Source organism: Chelonoidis abingdonii, chromosome 23, assembly GCF_003597395.2.
Source record: "Chelonoidis abingdonii isolate Lonesome George chromosome 23, CheloAbing_2.0, whole genome shotgun sequence".
Taxonomy (NCBI): Eukaryota; Metazoa; Chordata; order Testudines; family Testudinidae; genus Chelonoidis; species Chelonoidis abingdonii.
Genome location: NC_133791.1, coordinates 6,400,914 through 6,416,001, shown reverse-complemented (window position 1 = coordinate 6,416,001; position 15,088 = coordinate 6,400,914). Strand labels below are relative to the sequence as shown.

Sequence of the window (15,088 nt, the reverse complement as noted above, 5' to 3'; positions counted from 1 at the left end):
GTAGTACTGATCAGAGTAATTGGTTAAGGACCACTTTAATTTACAGACTGAATCTTACACCAATCTAATGTTTGCTGATCTGCTTATCCAAGCAAAGAGTAAAACAACACTAGAAAAAAACAAGAAGTCCATTTGGTTGTTCAAGAAACAGAGACCTAAACGAACAGATGATACTCTTTCACATAAGACTAGGGTTGAAAATTCTCATAGTTCTTATTTGGGACAACCTGGGCTGTGAGTATCACAAGGATTCACAGTCCAAGCAGAAGAGTGTGTGAGAAGAGATCTATCTTGTACTAAGACAACATGAAGAGAGGAAACTGATGGCCTTATACACAAGGGTAACAAGTCCTCATGACATTACTTGGATCAATCTAACTCTTTTCTAGCCACAGCTGGTCCCAAAGAGAGCAGCTTCCCCCTAGAGGAGCCCCAGAAGAAAGAGGGAGAGCACTCCCTGAGGCATGCAGGGGTGGCCCCTCCTCCAAAGGCTTTACCCATCCATTAACCAGCCAGAGGAGGAAGGGAGCTGACTCATCCCTTGCTCTCCCTTTTCATTAATTTAAATCCTAGCTCAAACAATGGAGAGCCTCTTTTTGCTTTATTTCAGCAGCTCTCTACTATCTGCATGAGGCTTAGGGACACAACCTTTGGGAGAAAGGCTGGATGAGGTCTAAGCTGCACCTTGTCCTTATAAAAATAATGCTACAAGGCGGATAGGAAGTTAGGGTTTAAGCTCGGAGAGTCTCATTGCTGATATAATGGTGACTAGGAAGATCACCTTCCATGAAAGACAGAGCAATGAACAAGTCACCAGGGGTCCCATTAGTCTGGAGAGGACCAGGTTGAGATTCCATGCCAGGACTGGTTGCTTAACCTGCAGGTATAGCCTATCCAGACCTTTCAGGTAACAACTGACCATCAGTCTGGTGAAGACTGAATGGCCAGCCGCTCCCAGGTGGAAGGCCAAAATGGCTTCCACGTGGACATTGAGCACTGATACAGAAAGGCCCTGCTGTTTTAAGTGCAGTAGGTAATCTAAGGTGAGCAGTATGGGTGCCTGCACCGGCAGAGCGCAACCTTGAGAACACCAAATTGCAAACCTTTTCCACTTGGCCAGGTAGGCAGTCCCAGTGGAAGGTTTCCTGCTGCCCTGCAGGACCTCCCTAATGGGCTCAGAACACATCAGCTCCATCGGGTTTAGCCATGATGCTTTCAAGCAGTGAGGTGAAGAGACTCGAGATCGGGATGATGAAGACGACCATGGTCTTGGGTGATCAGGTCCGGAAGCAGGGGCAATGAGATTGGAGCATCCACAGACAGCTCCAGGAGTGTGATATACCAGTGCTGGAGAGGCCAGGCTGGTGCTACCAGTATTACTGCAGCCTAGTCCCTGCAGATCTTGAGCAGAACGTTATGGACAAGTAGAAAGTGTGGGAACGCATACAACAGCTAGTCCATCCAGAGGCGGAGGAGGAACGCATCTGTGAGGGAGACTGGACTGTGATACTAGAAGGAACAGAACTGACGGCATTTTCTGTTGCTCTTCGTGACAAACAAGTTGATTTGGGAAACTCCTTACCTCTGGAAAATGTTGTGTACTACATCCAGTTGGATAGACCACTCATGATTGTGGAAGGATCTGCTGAGATAGTCCGCCAATTTGTTCTGGGAACCTGGGAGACAGAATTCTTCCAGCTGAATAGAGTGGGCTATGCAGATGTCCCACGGCTTGAGGGCTTCCTGACATAGGGGAGAGGAACAAATTCCACCCTGCTTGTTTACATAAAACATTGCTGTTGGGTTGTCCATCAACACCCCTGTGCACTTCCCTTGCAAGTGGGCCTGGAAGATCTGGCATGCCAGGCAGACTGCTCTCAGCTCCTTGACACTGATGTGGAGTGAGAGCTTGTTTTGCAACCAGAGACATTGGGCCTGAAGGTCTCCCGGGTGAGCACCCCATCCCAGCGCTGACGCACCTGTCACTAGGGACATGGAGGGCTGGGGCTTGGCGAAGAGGACTCTCTCGCATCCCTCCTGTGGCTTGAGCCACCAGTGGAAGAAGTCAAGAACTGGCACCGGGAGGGTGAACACCTTGTCCAGACTGTTGTGCCCTAGCCGATAGGCTGATGCCAGCCAGGCTTGAGCCTCAGCCTGGCGTGCTGTACCACATATGTACATGCTGCCATGTGGCCAAGGAGCTTCAAGCAATTCCTTGCTGTGGTGGTGGGGTACCACTTGAAGCTTTACATAATTTCTGTAATTGTCCGAAACTGAGCCTCCGGCAGGGATACCCTGACCTGAGTCCAGCATTGCTCCAATAAACTCTATTCTCCGCATAGGGGATAGAGTTGATTTGCGTTTGTTGAACACGAGACCCAGTTTGTGGAAGATGGATCTTACGAAGGTGACCTGGCACTTCATTTGGTCCCTGGACCATCCCCTGAGCAGCCAATCGGCAAGGATACAGAAATACCTGTACCTGCCTTTGGCATAGGAAGGCAGCAGCTACGAGTGACATACATTTGGTAAATACTTGTGAGGCTGCTGACAGGCCAAAAGGGAGGACGTAAATTGGTAATGGTTGCAGTTGACCACAAACCTGAAGAAGCCTTCTGACAACTGTGCACATGGGGTGCACACACCTAATTGGAATCAACATGAGCAAGCACTCAAAGAACTCTTTTTGCAGATGCTGCAGGTCTTACTGATCACTTGTTTTGGGGGTCAGGAAGAAATGTTTTTCTTCCTGTTGTGGTCAAATTAGCATAGGCCTGGGGGATTTTTTCACCTTCCTCTGAGTATACTCCATGCATGGTCAAGTTAAACAGGAAGAGGATTTAGTAATTCATGATAGTACTTGGCAGAGAAGTTAGTTTGTTGCAACTTTCAGCCAGTTTCCAGTGCAGTTAGAAGGCTAAAAGGAATAGCTCCCAGAATTCAAAGGCCTGGGATTTTGCTGAGGGGCCTTGTGCTCATGGGATAGGGGGAGACCTATGGTCTTTGCGAAGTAAGGTCCCCCCTTTTAGTCCGATCTGTACCCTTCGCAAGAGGTGATGGTCAGATTCAGAAGAGCAAGCTGAGTCCTAGGGGTAGACCAAGGAAAGTCTACCTTGAGTTCTGGATTATATGGGAGGAGCCGTGTAACCTCTACATTGGAACCATTTAAAATACAGGTGACTAGGAAGGTAGTGTCCCTCCCCTCCATTAAGTATAACAGAGTTGCAGCCTGCTGCTTAAAATCCATCCGTGTCTGTCCTCATTCACCACCAGGTCCAGAACCAGATGTCACCCCCAATTACAGTTTATTGCATCAGGCCTGCTTAACCTTGCACTAGAAGAGCAGTTAATTAAAACTGACCTTCTAAGATTCCACACTAACAAAAGAAACCAATCACCTCTTTTGATGCACCCTTTCTAGCCCTCTACAATATAGTACAGTCTTTCACTCTCTGTAGAGACCACATTCACCCTGCCATGAATCCACATATCACATTTTAGTGATCTTACTAATTACAGGGCCGTCTCTAAAGGAAGTCACTGAACAGCTAAGATATGTAAGACAGTTACTCACCTTCGCAACTGTTGTTCTTTGAGATGTGTTGCTCATATCCATTCCAATTAGGTGTGTGCATGCTGCGCGCAAGTTCACCAGAAGATTTTTAAGCTAGTAACACTCGGTGAGTTGGCTGGGTCGCCCCCTGGAGTGGCGCCGCTATGGCGGTGAATATATACTCCTGCCGACCCAACGGCTCTTCAGTTCCTTCTTGCCGGCTACTCCGACAGAGGGGAAGGAAGGCGGGTTTCGAATGGATATGAGCAACACATCTTGAAGAACAACAGTTACAAAGGTGAGTAACCGTCTTTTCTTCTTTGAGTGCTTGCTTATATCAATTCCAATTAGGTGACTCCCAAGCCTTACCTAGGTGGTGGGGTCGGAGAGAGATGTCGCAGACTGTAGAACTGCTGAGCCAAATGCCGCGTCATCTCTGGACTGTTGTACCAATGCGTAATGTGACGCAAAGGTGTGGACCGAGGACCAGGTAGCTGCACGACATATCTTCTGGATGGGTACATGAGCCAGGAAGGCAGCAGATGAAGCGTGAGCCCTAGTAGAATGTGCGGTGAGGTGGCTCATCGGAACATGAGCCAAGTCTTGCGAATGCGGTGCGACGACAGATTGAAATCCTCTGGGAGGAGACAGGAAGGCCCTTCATTCGATCTGCTACCGCGATGAAGAGTTGGAGTCTTTTCAAAAGGGCTTTTTCGCTCGATATAAAATGCGAGACCCCTACAGACGTCTAGGGAAGGCAGTTGCTGCTCTCGGCGTGATGAATGTGGCTTTGGGAAAAATCGGAAGGAAGATATCTTGATTGAATATAGAAGGCCAATACCACTTTAGGGAGGAAGCGGGATGTGGTCGCAGCTGTAATCTTGTCCTTGTGAACACTGTATACAGGGGATCGACTGTGAGAGCCCGAAGTTCAGAGACTCGTCTTGCTGATTGTAATGGCTATGAGGAATGCTGTTTCCCGGACAGGTACAGCAGCGAGCAGGTTAGCAGAGCTCAGGGAGCTATAGTGTGGCTAGAACTAGGTGAGGCCCCAGTTGCGGTTGGGCGGCAACCTGTGGGTCTAACATTCCAAGCCCTTGAGGAAACTCGAACAGGGGAGAAAGACTGAGCGGACCGTTCTCCCCTGGGTGAGCAGAGTGTTACGCCAAGTGCACCTTTATTGATCGAAACGCTAGCCGTGTCTGTTTAGGGACACGAGGTAGTCAAAGATGATAGGACCGGTGCCTCGGTAGACAGCGTTACCACTGCTGCACCAGCAGGAGAATTTGCCTCCACTTGTGGCCAGATACGTTAACCTAGTGGAACGGGTTTCCTACTACCCAAGGAGTACTTGTTGTACCAAGGCAGAGCAAGCGGTACTCGGACAGGCTTAACCTGCAGCAACCTGCAGTAAGGTTGAGAGACGCAGGTCTGGTGGTGAAGCTGCCGTAGTCCTGATTATGAGATCCAGCCAAAGAGGTAGGGGGATTGGGTTGGCCCACGAGAGTCAAGCAACATTGGTGTACCCAGTGTGCCTGGCCACGCTGGAATGTCAAAGATCAGGTAGGCTTGTCTCATGCGGAGCTTGAGCATAGACTCTGTATGGACCCAGTGGGATGGTGGGAAAGGCATAAAGGAGAGCTGTCCACCTAGTATCAGGAATGCGCTATCTGATAGGAGCCGGAGTGACCCTGGAGAGCAGAACAATGGCATTTCGTGTTCTTGCGGGAGGCAAAGAGGTCTATGTGGGGAGAACCCCACTTCCGGAAAACAGAATGGATAACATCCGGACAAATCAACCACTCGTGAGACAGGAAGGATCTGCTGAGGTGATCCACCAGAGTGTTCTGAACCCTGGCGAGAAAAGACACAACCAGGTCGATCAAGTGGGCTATGCAAAAGTCCCAGAGCTGGATGGCTTCCTGACAAAGGGGGGAGGAACGTGTGACGCCCTGCTTATTTATGTAAAACATGACCGTTGTGTTGTCTGTGAACACTGAGACACAATGGCCTTGTATATGCCCTTGAAACGCCCAGCACGCGAGGCGGACTGCCCTCAGCTCCCGTACATTGATGTGCAAGGTAAGTTCTTGAGCTAACCAAAGGCCTTGAGTGCGGAAATCCTCGAGGTGGGCTCCCCAACCCAGAGATGACGCATCTGTGGTCAGGGCCACTGAAGGTTGAGGTGGGTGGAAAGGCATCCCTGCGCAGACTAGGACAGGCGACAGCCACCAGTTCAGGGAGTTTATGATGCTCAGGGGGATTGTGAGGATCATGTCTATGCTGTCTCTGCCTAGGTGGTATGAAGGGGACGGAGGCGTAGTCTGGCGTGTTTGGTCACGAACGTGCAGGCCACCATGTGACCTAGGAGGCAGAAACAAGTGCGAGCTGAAGTTGTCAGGAAGTTTTGCAGGCCTTGGATAATTGATACCATCGCCTGAAACCGGGGCTGTGGTAAGCAGGCTCTGGCTAGAGGGGAGTCCAGGATGGCCCCAATGAAGTCTATTCTCTGAGTGGGAACCAGAGTGGATTTTTCTACATTGATCATCAGGCCTAGTTGCCTGAATAGGACCTTGATGATGCCCACATGACGGGTGACTTGTGTCTCGGAGGTACCATGAACGAGACTGGGACCTGCAACCGTAACGGTGCCAGGAGGTCGACCGGGATCTTGAGGCTCATCGCCTGGAGCTGCTGCGAGAGCCGCGGTGCCGGGAACGGTGCCGGGAGCTGGATCGGTACCAGGAGTGCCAGGCCGGCAAATGGGATGTTGAGCGGTGTCGCGAGTGCGACCGGTACCATGATGGAGAGCGGTGCCGGGACTGTGAACGGCATCGGGACCGGGATCAGACACGGGACTGGGATCTTGATCAGTGCCTCTCAGCGGTGCCGACGGAGGGTGGCCTCAGCAGGGCAGGCTTGCCAATAGACTAAATGACCCGCACCGGCAGTGCTGGGGATTGAGGCAGTGCAGACTCCGTCAGTGCAATCAAATCCCTCGCCGTGGAAAAGGTCTCAGGCGTGGATGGGATAGTGAGCTCGACCACAGCATGTGCCGGGGAGCTGTCAGGCACTGGACTCGATGGTCCTTGTGGGACCGGAATCGATGGTACCGAAGCTGGCGGTGCCGCGGCAGGTGCCGGTGCTGGGCGGTCCAACTTCGGCGGGTGCTCCAACTGTGATGCAGGCGGCACCGAAGCAGTGGGAGTCTTATGATGCTTCTTGACCCATGGTGACAGGGAACGGTGCCGAGCTGACATTGGTGCCAGTGACAGTGGGTGCCAAGGGGCCTTAGCGGTACCAGGGCGATCTGGAGCCGAAAGAGCACTTCTCCCTGATACAGATAGTCCAACACCCTCGGCACCGAGCGCTGAACAAAGAGCTGCCTCCATCAGGAGCTGTTTGAGGCGAAAGCCCTGCTCTCTCTTTGTTCTCGGCTTAAAGGCCTTACAGATCCAGCACTTATCTGAGAGATGGGATTCCCCAAGGTACTTAAGTCAGGACTTGTGCGGATCTCCCGTTGGCATCGGCTTATCGCAGGCTGAGCACGGTTTGAAGCCCGGTGACCCGGGCATGAGCCCTGGTACCAGGTGGGGGGAAGGGGCTAATACTCGATCCCCTCGCAACTATATACATTATAGAAACGACTAAAACTAACTACAACTATAGAGATTATAACTATATACACAACTATTAATAAGGAACTATGAGTAGCTAGGGAAGTGGAGATCAGCTGAGCCGCGCTCCACTGTTCCAACGACCGACACGGGCGGTAAGAAGGAACTGAAGGGCAGTTGAGTCGGCAGGAGTATATATTCACCGCCATAGCAGCGCCACTCCAGGGGGCGACCCAGCTGACCCACCAAGTGTTGCTAGGGTAAAAATCTTCCAGCGAATGTGCATGCGGCGTGCGCACACCTAACTGGAATCAATATGAGCAAGCACTTGAAGAATGAAAAGATATTCTTGGCTTTTTATTGCTCAAATTTTTTTTTAGGATTTTGACATGCACATAGGCTGCATCATGGATACCCAACAAAAATGTATGTGACAGCTAGTTCCATTTTCCTTTATAAGGGATATTAAAGAAAAGTACTTTTTATGGATCATGGTTTACTTGGTTATCACAACTACTAAGTATCTATTTTCTTGGTTAGTCAACATCTCTCTATTTCAGACAGAGTACACAACTCCAGTGAACCAAGTAACTAATCTATGCTTTGAAAGAAACACGAGAGATACAAAGACGTTAAGTGCCATCTACAATATGGTTTAATGCATTTTAGTTATTCTTTTCATTAAACAGAAACTTAGGAAGGTTTGCCTATTGTAATGATTCGTGTATGAATAGCCTCGGTTTCCATCAATGAACAGTTTTCAGAGGGGTCCCTTTACACTGTATAGGTAGAGGGTTGATCAGGCAGAAAAACAGCAAGGCACACAGCTGCCTGATGTTTCCTCTTAAAGCTGTTAAAGGTTTTTCCGGAGCCATGCTGGGAGCCTCTGGAGTAACAGGCCTCTGTTTTGCTGCATCTTGGGATTTTGTTTTTTTTCAGAAACAAAGGAAGCATAAAGATGACACACAGTTTCAGGGTTTCAGCCTTGACAGATATGACTTATTACAAGCTGATTCCCTCCCTCAGGTTCCTGGGTGTATTATTACTGAATCTTTAAGTGAACAAAGGCCTGCTGATATAGCACTGAGTATGTCACATACTAGGATTATAAGCACATAGCTACTAAAGTGACTGGCACTATATAATATCTAAGATAAACGGAGTCCTGTTATGGGCAGTTGGGCTCTCCAGAATCAGCACAGGCACTCTTTGAACCAAATGTTCCAGCCCAGACCTCGACAATGCAGGATATCAAGCCAGTTTACATCCTATTTCTGAGTGGCTACTTCTTCCCATTAAACTTTCAGCTTCTTTTCCTTTTTCCTCAACCACACATTCCTTCATCAGGTAGAATCACTCTAATGAATTACCCTTTCAACTTCTGCTGTGATATGGGATGTTACTGCTGCAATGCTCTTGGACTTTAGAGGGGGAAAGAGAAAAATCCTGAGCTCATCCCCTCTGCTTTTAGCTGCCTTGGTAGATTATCTTATTTCAAAGAAAATGGAGCCCTTATATGGGTACCTTTGTTCTCACAATCATAGCTCATTATCCAGTTTAACTTCTCTCTTTGGGTACGTCTACACTACGGGATTATTCCGATTTTACATAAACCGGTTTTGTAAAACAGATTGTATAAAGTCGAGTGCACGCGGGCCACACAAGCACATTAATTCGGTGGTGTGCGTCCATGGTCCGAGGGTAGCGTCGATTTCCGAAGGTTGCACTGTGGTAGCTATTCGTAGCTATCCATAGTTTCCGCAGTCTCCCCGCCCCTTGGAATTCTGGGTGAGATCCCAGTGCCTGACAGGGCAAAAATTATTGTCACGGGTGTTCTGGTGTAATGTTGTCACTATTCCTTCCTCTTGGAAAGCAATGGCAGACAATCACTTCGCACCCTTTCCCTGGATTGCCCTGACAGACGCCTAGCACCAGCAACCATGGAGCCCGTTCAGCTTTTCTTTTTTTAATTATTATTTAAATTTATTTTACCGTCACCGTAGTCTACCTTGATGCCGCTGACAGAGACGATACTGCAGCGCTACACAGCAGCATTCACTTGCTTTTGCATGTAGCAGAGACGTTATCAGTCGTTCTGTACGTCTGCTGCCATTGTAAATTGGCATGAGATGAGTTATCTGTCTTCTTTACGTCTGCTGCTTCATGGTGCCCCTGGCTGAGGTCAGCCGGGGCGCAAAGGCAAAAATGGGAATGACTCCCCAAGTCAATCCCTCCTTTATGGTATCTAAAAAAGAGTCAGTCCTGCCTAGAATATGGGGCAGTAGGTAGAGAACCAGTGTATCAGAGAGCACAGCTGCTCTACGTCAGATCCGCAGCAGAAATGATGAGCTGCATGCCATTCACAGGGGTGGCCCTGCAACAACCCCACCGTTGCTTCCCTCCTCCCAACCTTCCTGGGCTACCGTGCAGTGTCCCCCCCATTTGTGTCGAGTTATACAGATGCAAGAATAAAACAGTGACTTGTTAGTGAGATAAATGAGGGGGAGACAGCCTCCCACTGCTATGACGTCCAAGCAGAACATTACGGTGCGGGGAGAGGAGCCAGCATCCGTGCTATGATAGTGCAGCAGCACAGAATCTTTTCTTTACACAGGAAAGGAGGGGCTGATGGACCTCAGCCCCCAGTTGCTATGATGAGGACGGTTACCAGCATTTCTGTACCATCTACTGAGAATGACGGGATCACTCTTATTTTTACCCAGGTTCCCGGCCAGCCTCACTGTACCATCCAGGAGCACCCATTGGGCTGATGACAAGACGGCTAGCAGTCCTACTGCACCATCTGCCACACAGGAGGGGAGAGGAAGCCCGATAAAACGTCCTTCCACTTGCGCAAGGCTCTGTGTCTACCGCAGCATTCAGTAGACATGGGTGACACTGAAGAAGTCACAAGAAACGCTTTCTTTCCCTTTCTTTCACGTGGAGGGAGGGTAAATTGTCAGCTATACCTGAACCACGCCGACAACGTGTTGAACTCTATACAGGCATTGGGAGCTCAGCCAAGAATGGAAATATTTTTTCAGAGACTGCTATGACTGTGGGATAGGCGGAGTCCTCAGTACCCCCTCCCTCCCTCCAACGAGCGTCCATTGATTTTTGGTTCCATTACGCTTGTCACGCAGCACTGTGTAGCCTGGAAGATTTTTTTTCAAACGCTTATGGCATTTCGTCTTCTGTAATGGAGGCTCTGAGTAGAACATATTTGTTCCCCATACAGCGATCAGATCCAGTATCTAACCGTTAACGGTCCATGTGTGGAGCTCTTTTTGGATTTGGGAGCTGCATCGCCAATCCGTGCTGATCAGACTCCACGCTGGCAACTACAGGAAATTGAAATTCAAAGTTCGCGGGACTTTGCCTGTTTACCTGGCCACTGCATCTGAGTTCAGATTGCTATCCAGAGCGGTCACAGTGGTGCACTGTGGGATACCGCCCAGAGGCCAATACCATTGATTTGCGGCCACACTAACCCTAATCCGATATGGTAATATTGATTTTAGCACTACTCCTCTCGTTGGGGAGGAGTACAGAAACCAATTTAAATAGCCCTTTATATCGATATAAAGGGCCTCGTAGTGTGGACGGGTACAGCGTTACATCGGTTTAACGCTGCTAAAAATCGGTTTAAACGCGTAGTGCAGACCAGGCCTTTATCTCTAGTTATGAGTCATTAGTTACTTTAATGAAAAAGGTTGGGTCAGATTCTGTGCTGCACCTCTGAAAAGAGTGAACCCCAGGAGGGCCAAATGTAGCCCTGTAGTCTCCAGGATTCTGGCATGGCCCTGATGTAGGTTAGAGAAGCCCCAGAACAGCTGTAGTGCACAGTACTCTGACCACTTTCCCTTCCTTCTCTCCCCTTCTACCTCCAGCACCGGGGAGCAGTATAGGACAACCTACGCCAATGTAACGCTAGGGGCAATTTCCCAGCATCCAGTTAAAGTAGCTCTGTGCCTTCCTTCTGCAGGCTGAGGCACTGAAAAGGAGCCACTGTGGATCCTAGAACACTGGGCACTACAGTCCTAGTTTTTAGTGATGAAAAGGATTTTTTAAGGGTTTCAGATATTTCTGTGGCCAGCCAAACATCTCCACAGACTTCCAAGAGTAGTAAGATACAAGACACTCTGGGATTTAAATCTGAAGTTCAAGTCAGAGGTTCTTAGATGTCAGTACCCTGAGCAGCCAAGTAATTAATTCTGGGGACTCCAAAGGAATTATCCAGTGACTGAACATGTGGGGACAGCAGGGTGAACACGGGTATGTACCTACAAAAAAAAGGAAGACCTTGAAAAACAGACCATGGTTTAAACTGAAAGTCAAAGAACCAATTCTTCTGCCTTGCAGAACGATGAAGGTAATTTAGAGACCAAGACTGGACACAATGGGCTTGATTTTCAGGAGGTGCTCAGCCTCCACAGCTCCAGGTGAAAGCAACAAGCTGAAAGGGCAGCATCTCTGAAAAATCAGACCTCAAATCTTTGGGACCTAATGAAAACCCAGCAAGATGAAATTGTCTAGTTCACAGAAATAAAAATTGGCACCAGCAGCCAGTCTGAGATATCTGATAGCACTCCACAATAAAACAAATGCATGACCAATTCAGTTTTTCTCTCCAATTTGAGTTTGTAAATGTAGTGTCCCTTCACTATCAGGAAAAAGCTTGGATACAAGATAGAGGAAAAAAATACCTTTAAGCAGATATGCTATATTGTAACAGTTTTACTTTCCATAAAGAAAAAAAGGAGTTGCAAAAATGAAATAATTCCCTTTTGTAATCACTAAATCTTCCCCTTCATGACCTCCAAAGACGAAATATTTGGCCAAACTACATTAAGCTTCCTAAGATATGATTTTACAATAAGAGCCCTCTCAAATAAACCAGCACCAACAATGAGGTAAATAAAGACTAATTTAAGACTGCGGACAAAGTGTAAGAAGTTGAGGCGCATGTATTTAAGGAAAAACATTTTGTCCAATTTTCTGCCACAATGTTTATTACATATAACAAGAGTTTGATTATTTTAAGTGTGTGTAATGCTGCACTTGGCAACGTATTTCCTGTAAGGGACCATTGTCTCTATTTGGGGAAGTGAGCAATAAAGATTTATGAAGCTGTTAGAGATTGGTGAAGTTGTTATATTTATTATTTAGATGTTTGAAGTGTTACAAAAGTTGTAACAAATATAGTGCTTGTGAGCAACAAAAGAACAATTTTTGAAAAAAGATTAAAAACTAAAGATGTATAAATTGGCAAGGTGATGACTGTGATTTTTGGCTTGGGGAATGGGAAGAGGGAAAGTCACCTATTGGAAAAGTGAACACAAAGGGGAAAAATGTATTTTACCAGGTGCAAAAAGGTATGCACAAAAGCAACAGGATCACACAACGATACTTAACTTTCAGGTTTAATATTAAAGAAAAATTTCTTGATAGAGACCAGTCTATAGAATAGTCTTTCAAAGGAAATGATTGAAGCCTCATTGCTTGGGACATTAAAAATAAGACTGGACTGTATGCTGTAGGAAACCAGTCCTCTGGCATTGCAGGATTGAGCAGATGACCTAATGGATCTTTTCCACATCTAACGTTCACGATTCATCACGCGTTCAGCTCACAACTAGTTTACCCCTCAGAACTGATGCTCACCTGTATGACCAGCCAGCTCACGGCTGACACGTACATTCCCTTCACGAGTTTTCAGGTTGTAAATGGAACAGATGTTATCAAGACCACCGCAGGCCACATAGTTTCCAGAGGGGGCATATGCACAGGTCATCACCCAAGATGAACGCAGGGGAATGGCATGGACCTGGAGTACAGACAGAATACATAATTTATCTTTAAGTCAATTGATCATAGGGAGGTTCTTATTTACATCTTCTCTGTAATGACACTACTCTTTCTTTAAAGGTAGCAGGAGGAAGAATAATGAAAAAGATGAAAAGTCCTTGGAGTACAAGGGCCAACCTTATTTCAGGAATAATTTGCACATTTAACTTGTCAAACCAAATAGTGGCTTAATTAAAAACTTCAGAGCTGCACTCTAGCAGAGAATCCAGTTTAATCGGTAGCTCTGCTAAAAGCCACAAGAGCTAGTCAATGGTTTTGATTATAGACTGAACGCTGTGTTCTAGCTTGAGAAAACATACTGGTGGCTCAATTTATGGTAGGTAAAAAATTGTTAATTTCAGGATTATATACTAAGAAGGAACAACGAACAGCAAAAAGAGAAGACTTACTTTACCCCTCCTTTAATCCTGCCTTAAAACCCACTTCAACACTTACCAAGTAAATTAGCAAATCAAGGCCTTTCATTATTTAAACAAACTCCCCTTTTGCTCCCCCATGCCGTATACTAGCCTTCACTGAGTAACCACACAGTCTTATTTATACTAACCCTGTCCTTCCTTCTCTAATCCCAACTTACTGCCTTGTTATTCCTCTTGTTGCACTGTGTTTGAAGTAAAGTTTGTAAACTCCTTGAGGGATGGATCATGTTTTTATATGTATTGTGGGGCTCTGAAATATCCATGATTTCCTCATATTTCTTGACTATGGATTAGAAAGGTGTTTGTCCCTCTACACATACAATCTCCATTTACTGCCATTACAAATCCGGTGGTAATGGGTGTGAAATAAAAGTCCAAATAGCGGAGCAATGCTCCGTGCTAAAAATACAGCCAACTAATTGCAAAACATGCATCTTCTACCACAAAGCTAATAAAATGCCTCAAGATGGTTGTTCAAATCTCATCGGTAGGATAAAACACATTTACATTTGCATTCTTTGTTATTACTAACATCATGCGCAGCATAATTGCAATGAGCACTGCTTAGCCACAATGTGGCAATAGAATATTTTTAGACAATCTGTTTTTAGCTGTAGACACACTGTTTTCAGATGTAATCTACTCAACTATTAATCAAAAACTTTACAGTAATAAGAAGATGCCCATATCTCCTGGATTGGAAAGTCTCTCTTTCACTGAGTGGATCTCGTTTCTAGGGGATGATGTACTTATAGCTAGAGCACTTGATAAAGAATTCTGTTTCTGACTCTACCACAGACTTCCTGTGTGACCTTAATCAAGTAGCAACATCTATGTGATTCAGTTTTCCTAATTCTAAAATAGGGTTGCAAATTCCTGCTTTCAAGGGACGTTCAGTGCTAATTAATGTTGTCAAGAGTTTTGAAATCTTAATATGGAAATCACTGTAGAAGTATTTTATTTCCTATTTCGGCATTGTCTTTTTCAATTAAAAAAAGCACTCCTTATTTAACTCCCATTTACCTGCTGAAAATTTTTATTTTAAGTTCTCCACAACCAGTTTTGTAATATTTACAAGCATTGTTTTTTCACCCTTCATGGAATTTATTAAAGTGCTGATAACAGTAGCCCCTGGACACCGACCACAGCCATGGTAACCCTTATTCATGTCATATTACTACAGCCAGAAAGAGACCGTCTCTTACTTGCATTCTTGTAATTCTCTGCTTTATTACAGAGCCCAAACTAGTATGGCTGTGCTTTGTCTCACATAGCACATTTCTGGGAAACGTTTGCTAATTAACTTCTACTCCCTCTGATGACAGCTTTTCCCACAGCAGTGAAGCAAAAATTACACTCATTGAACAATGAAATATTCAGGGCCGCCCAGAGTGGCAGGGCAAGTGGGGCAATTTGCCCCAGACCCCGGCAGGGGCCCCCACAAGAATACGGTATTTTATCATATTGCAACTTTTGTTTATGGAAGGGGCCCCTGAAATTGCTTTGCCCCAGGCTCCTTGAATCCTCTGGGTGGCCATGGAAATATTTTTAGTTTTTCAGAGGCTGGGTAAATATATGAGAGAGAGAGAGAGAGAGAGAGAGAGAGAGAGAGAGAGAGAGAGAGAGAGAGA

The 15,088-nt window shown here is 46.6% G+C and overlaps 1 protein-coding gene across 4 annotated transcripts in view; it reads right to left on the bottom strand.

The window, feature by feature from the left end:
• GNB1 (G protein subunit beta 1) overlaps window positions 1–15,088 on the bottom strand; it is an 84,289-nt gene that overhangs the window by 13,871 nt on the left and 55,330 nt on the right. For all 4 annotated transcript variants that reach the window (XM_032780073.2, XM_032780075.2, XM_075060257.1 and 1 more), the window contains exon 6: window positions 12,835–12,997. In XM_032780073.2, the coding sequence (XP_032635964.1) occupies window positions 12,835–12,997 (163 nt within the window). The remainder of the gene's footprint in view (window positions 1–12,834; window positions 12,998–15,088) is intronic.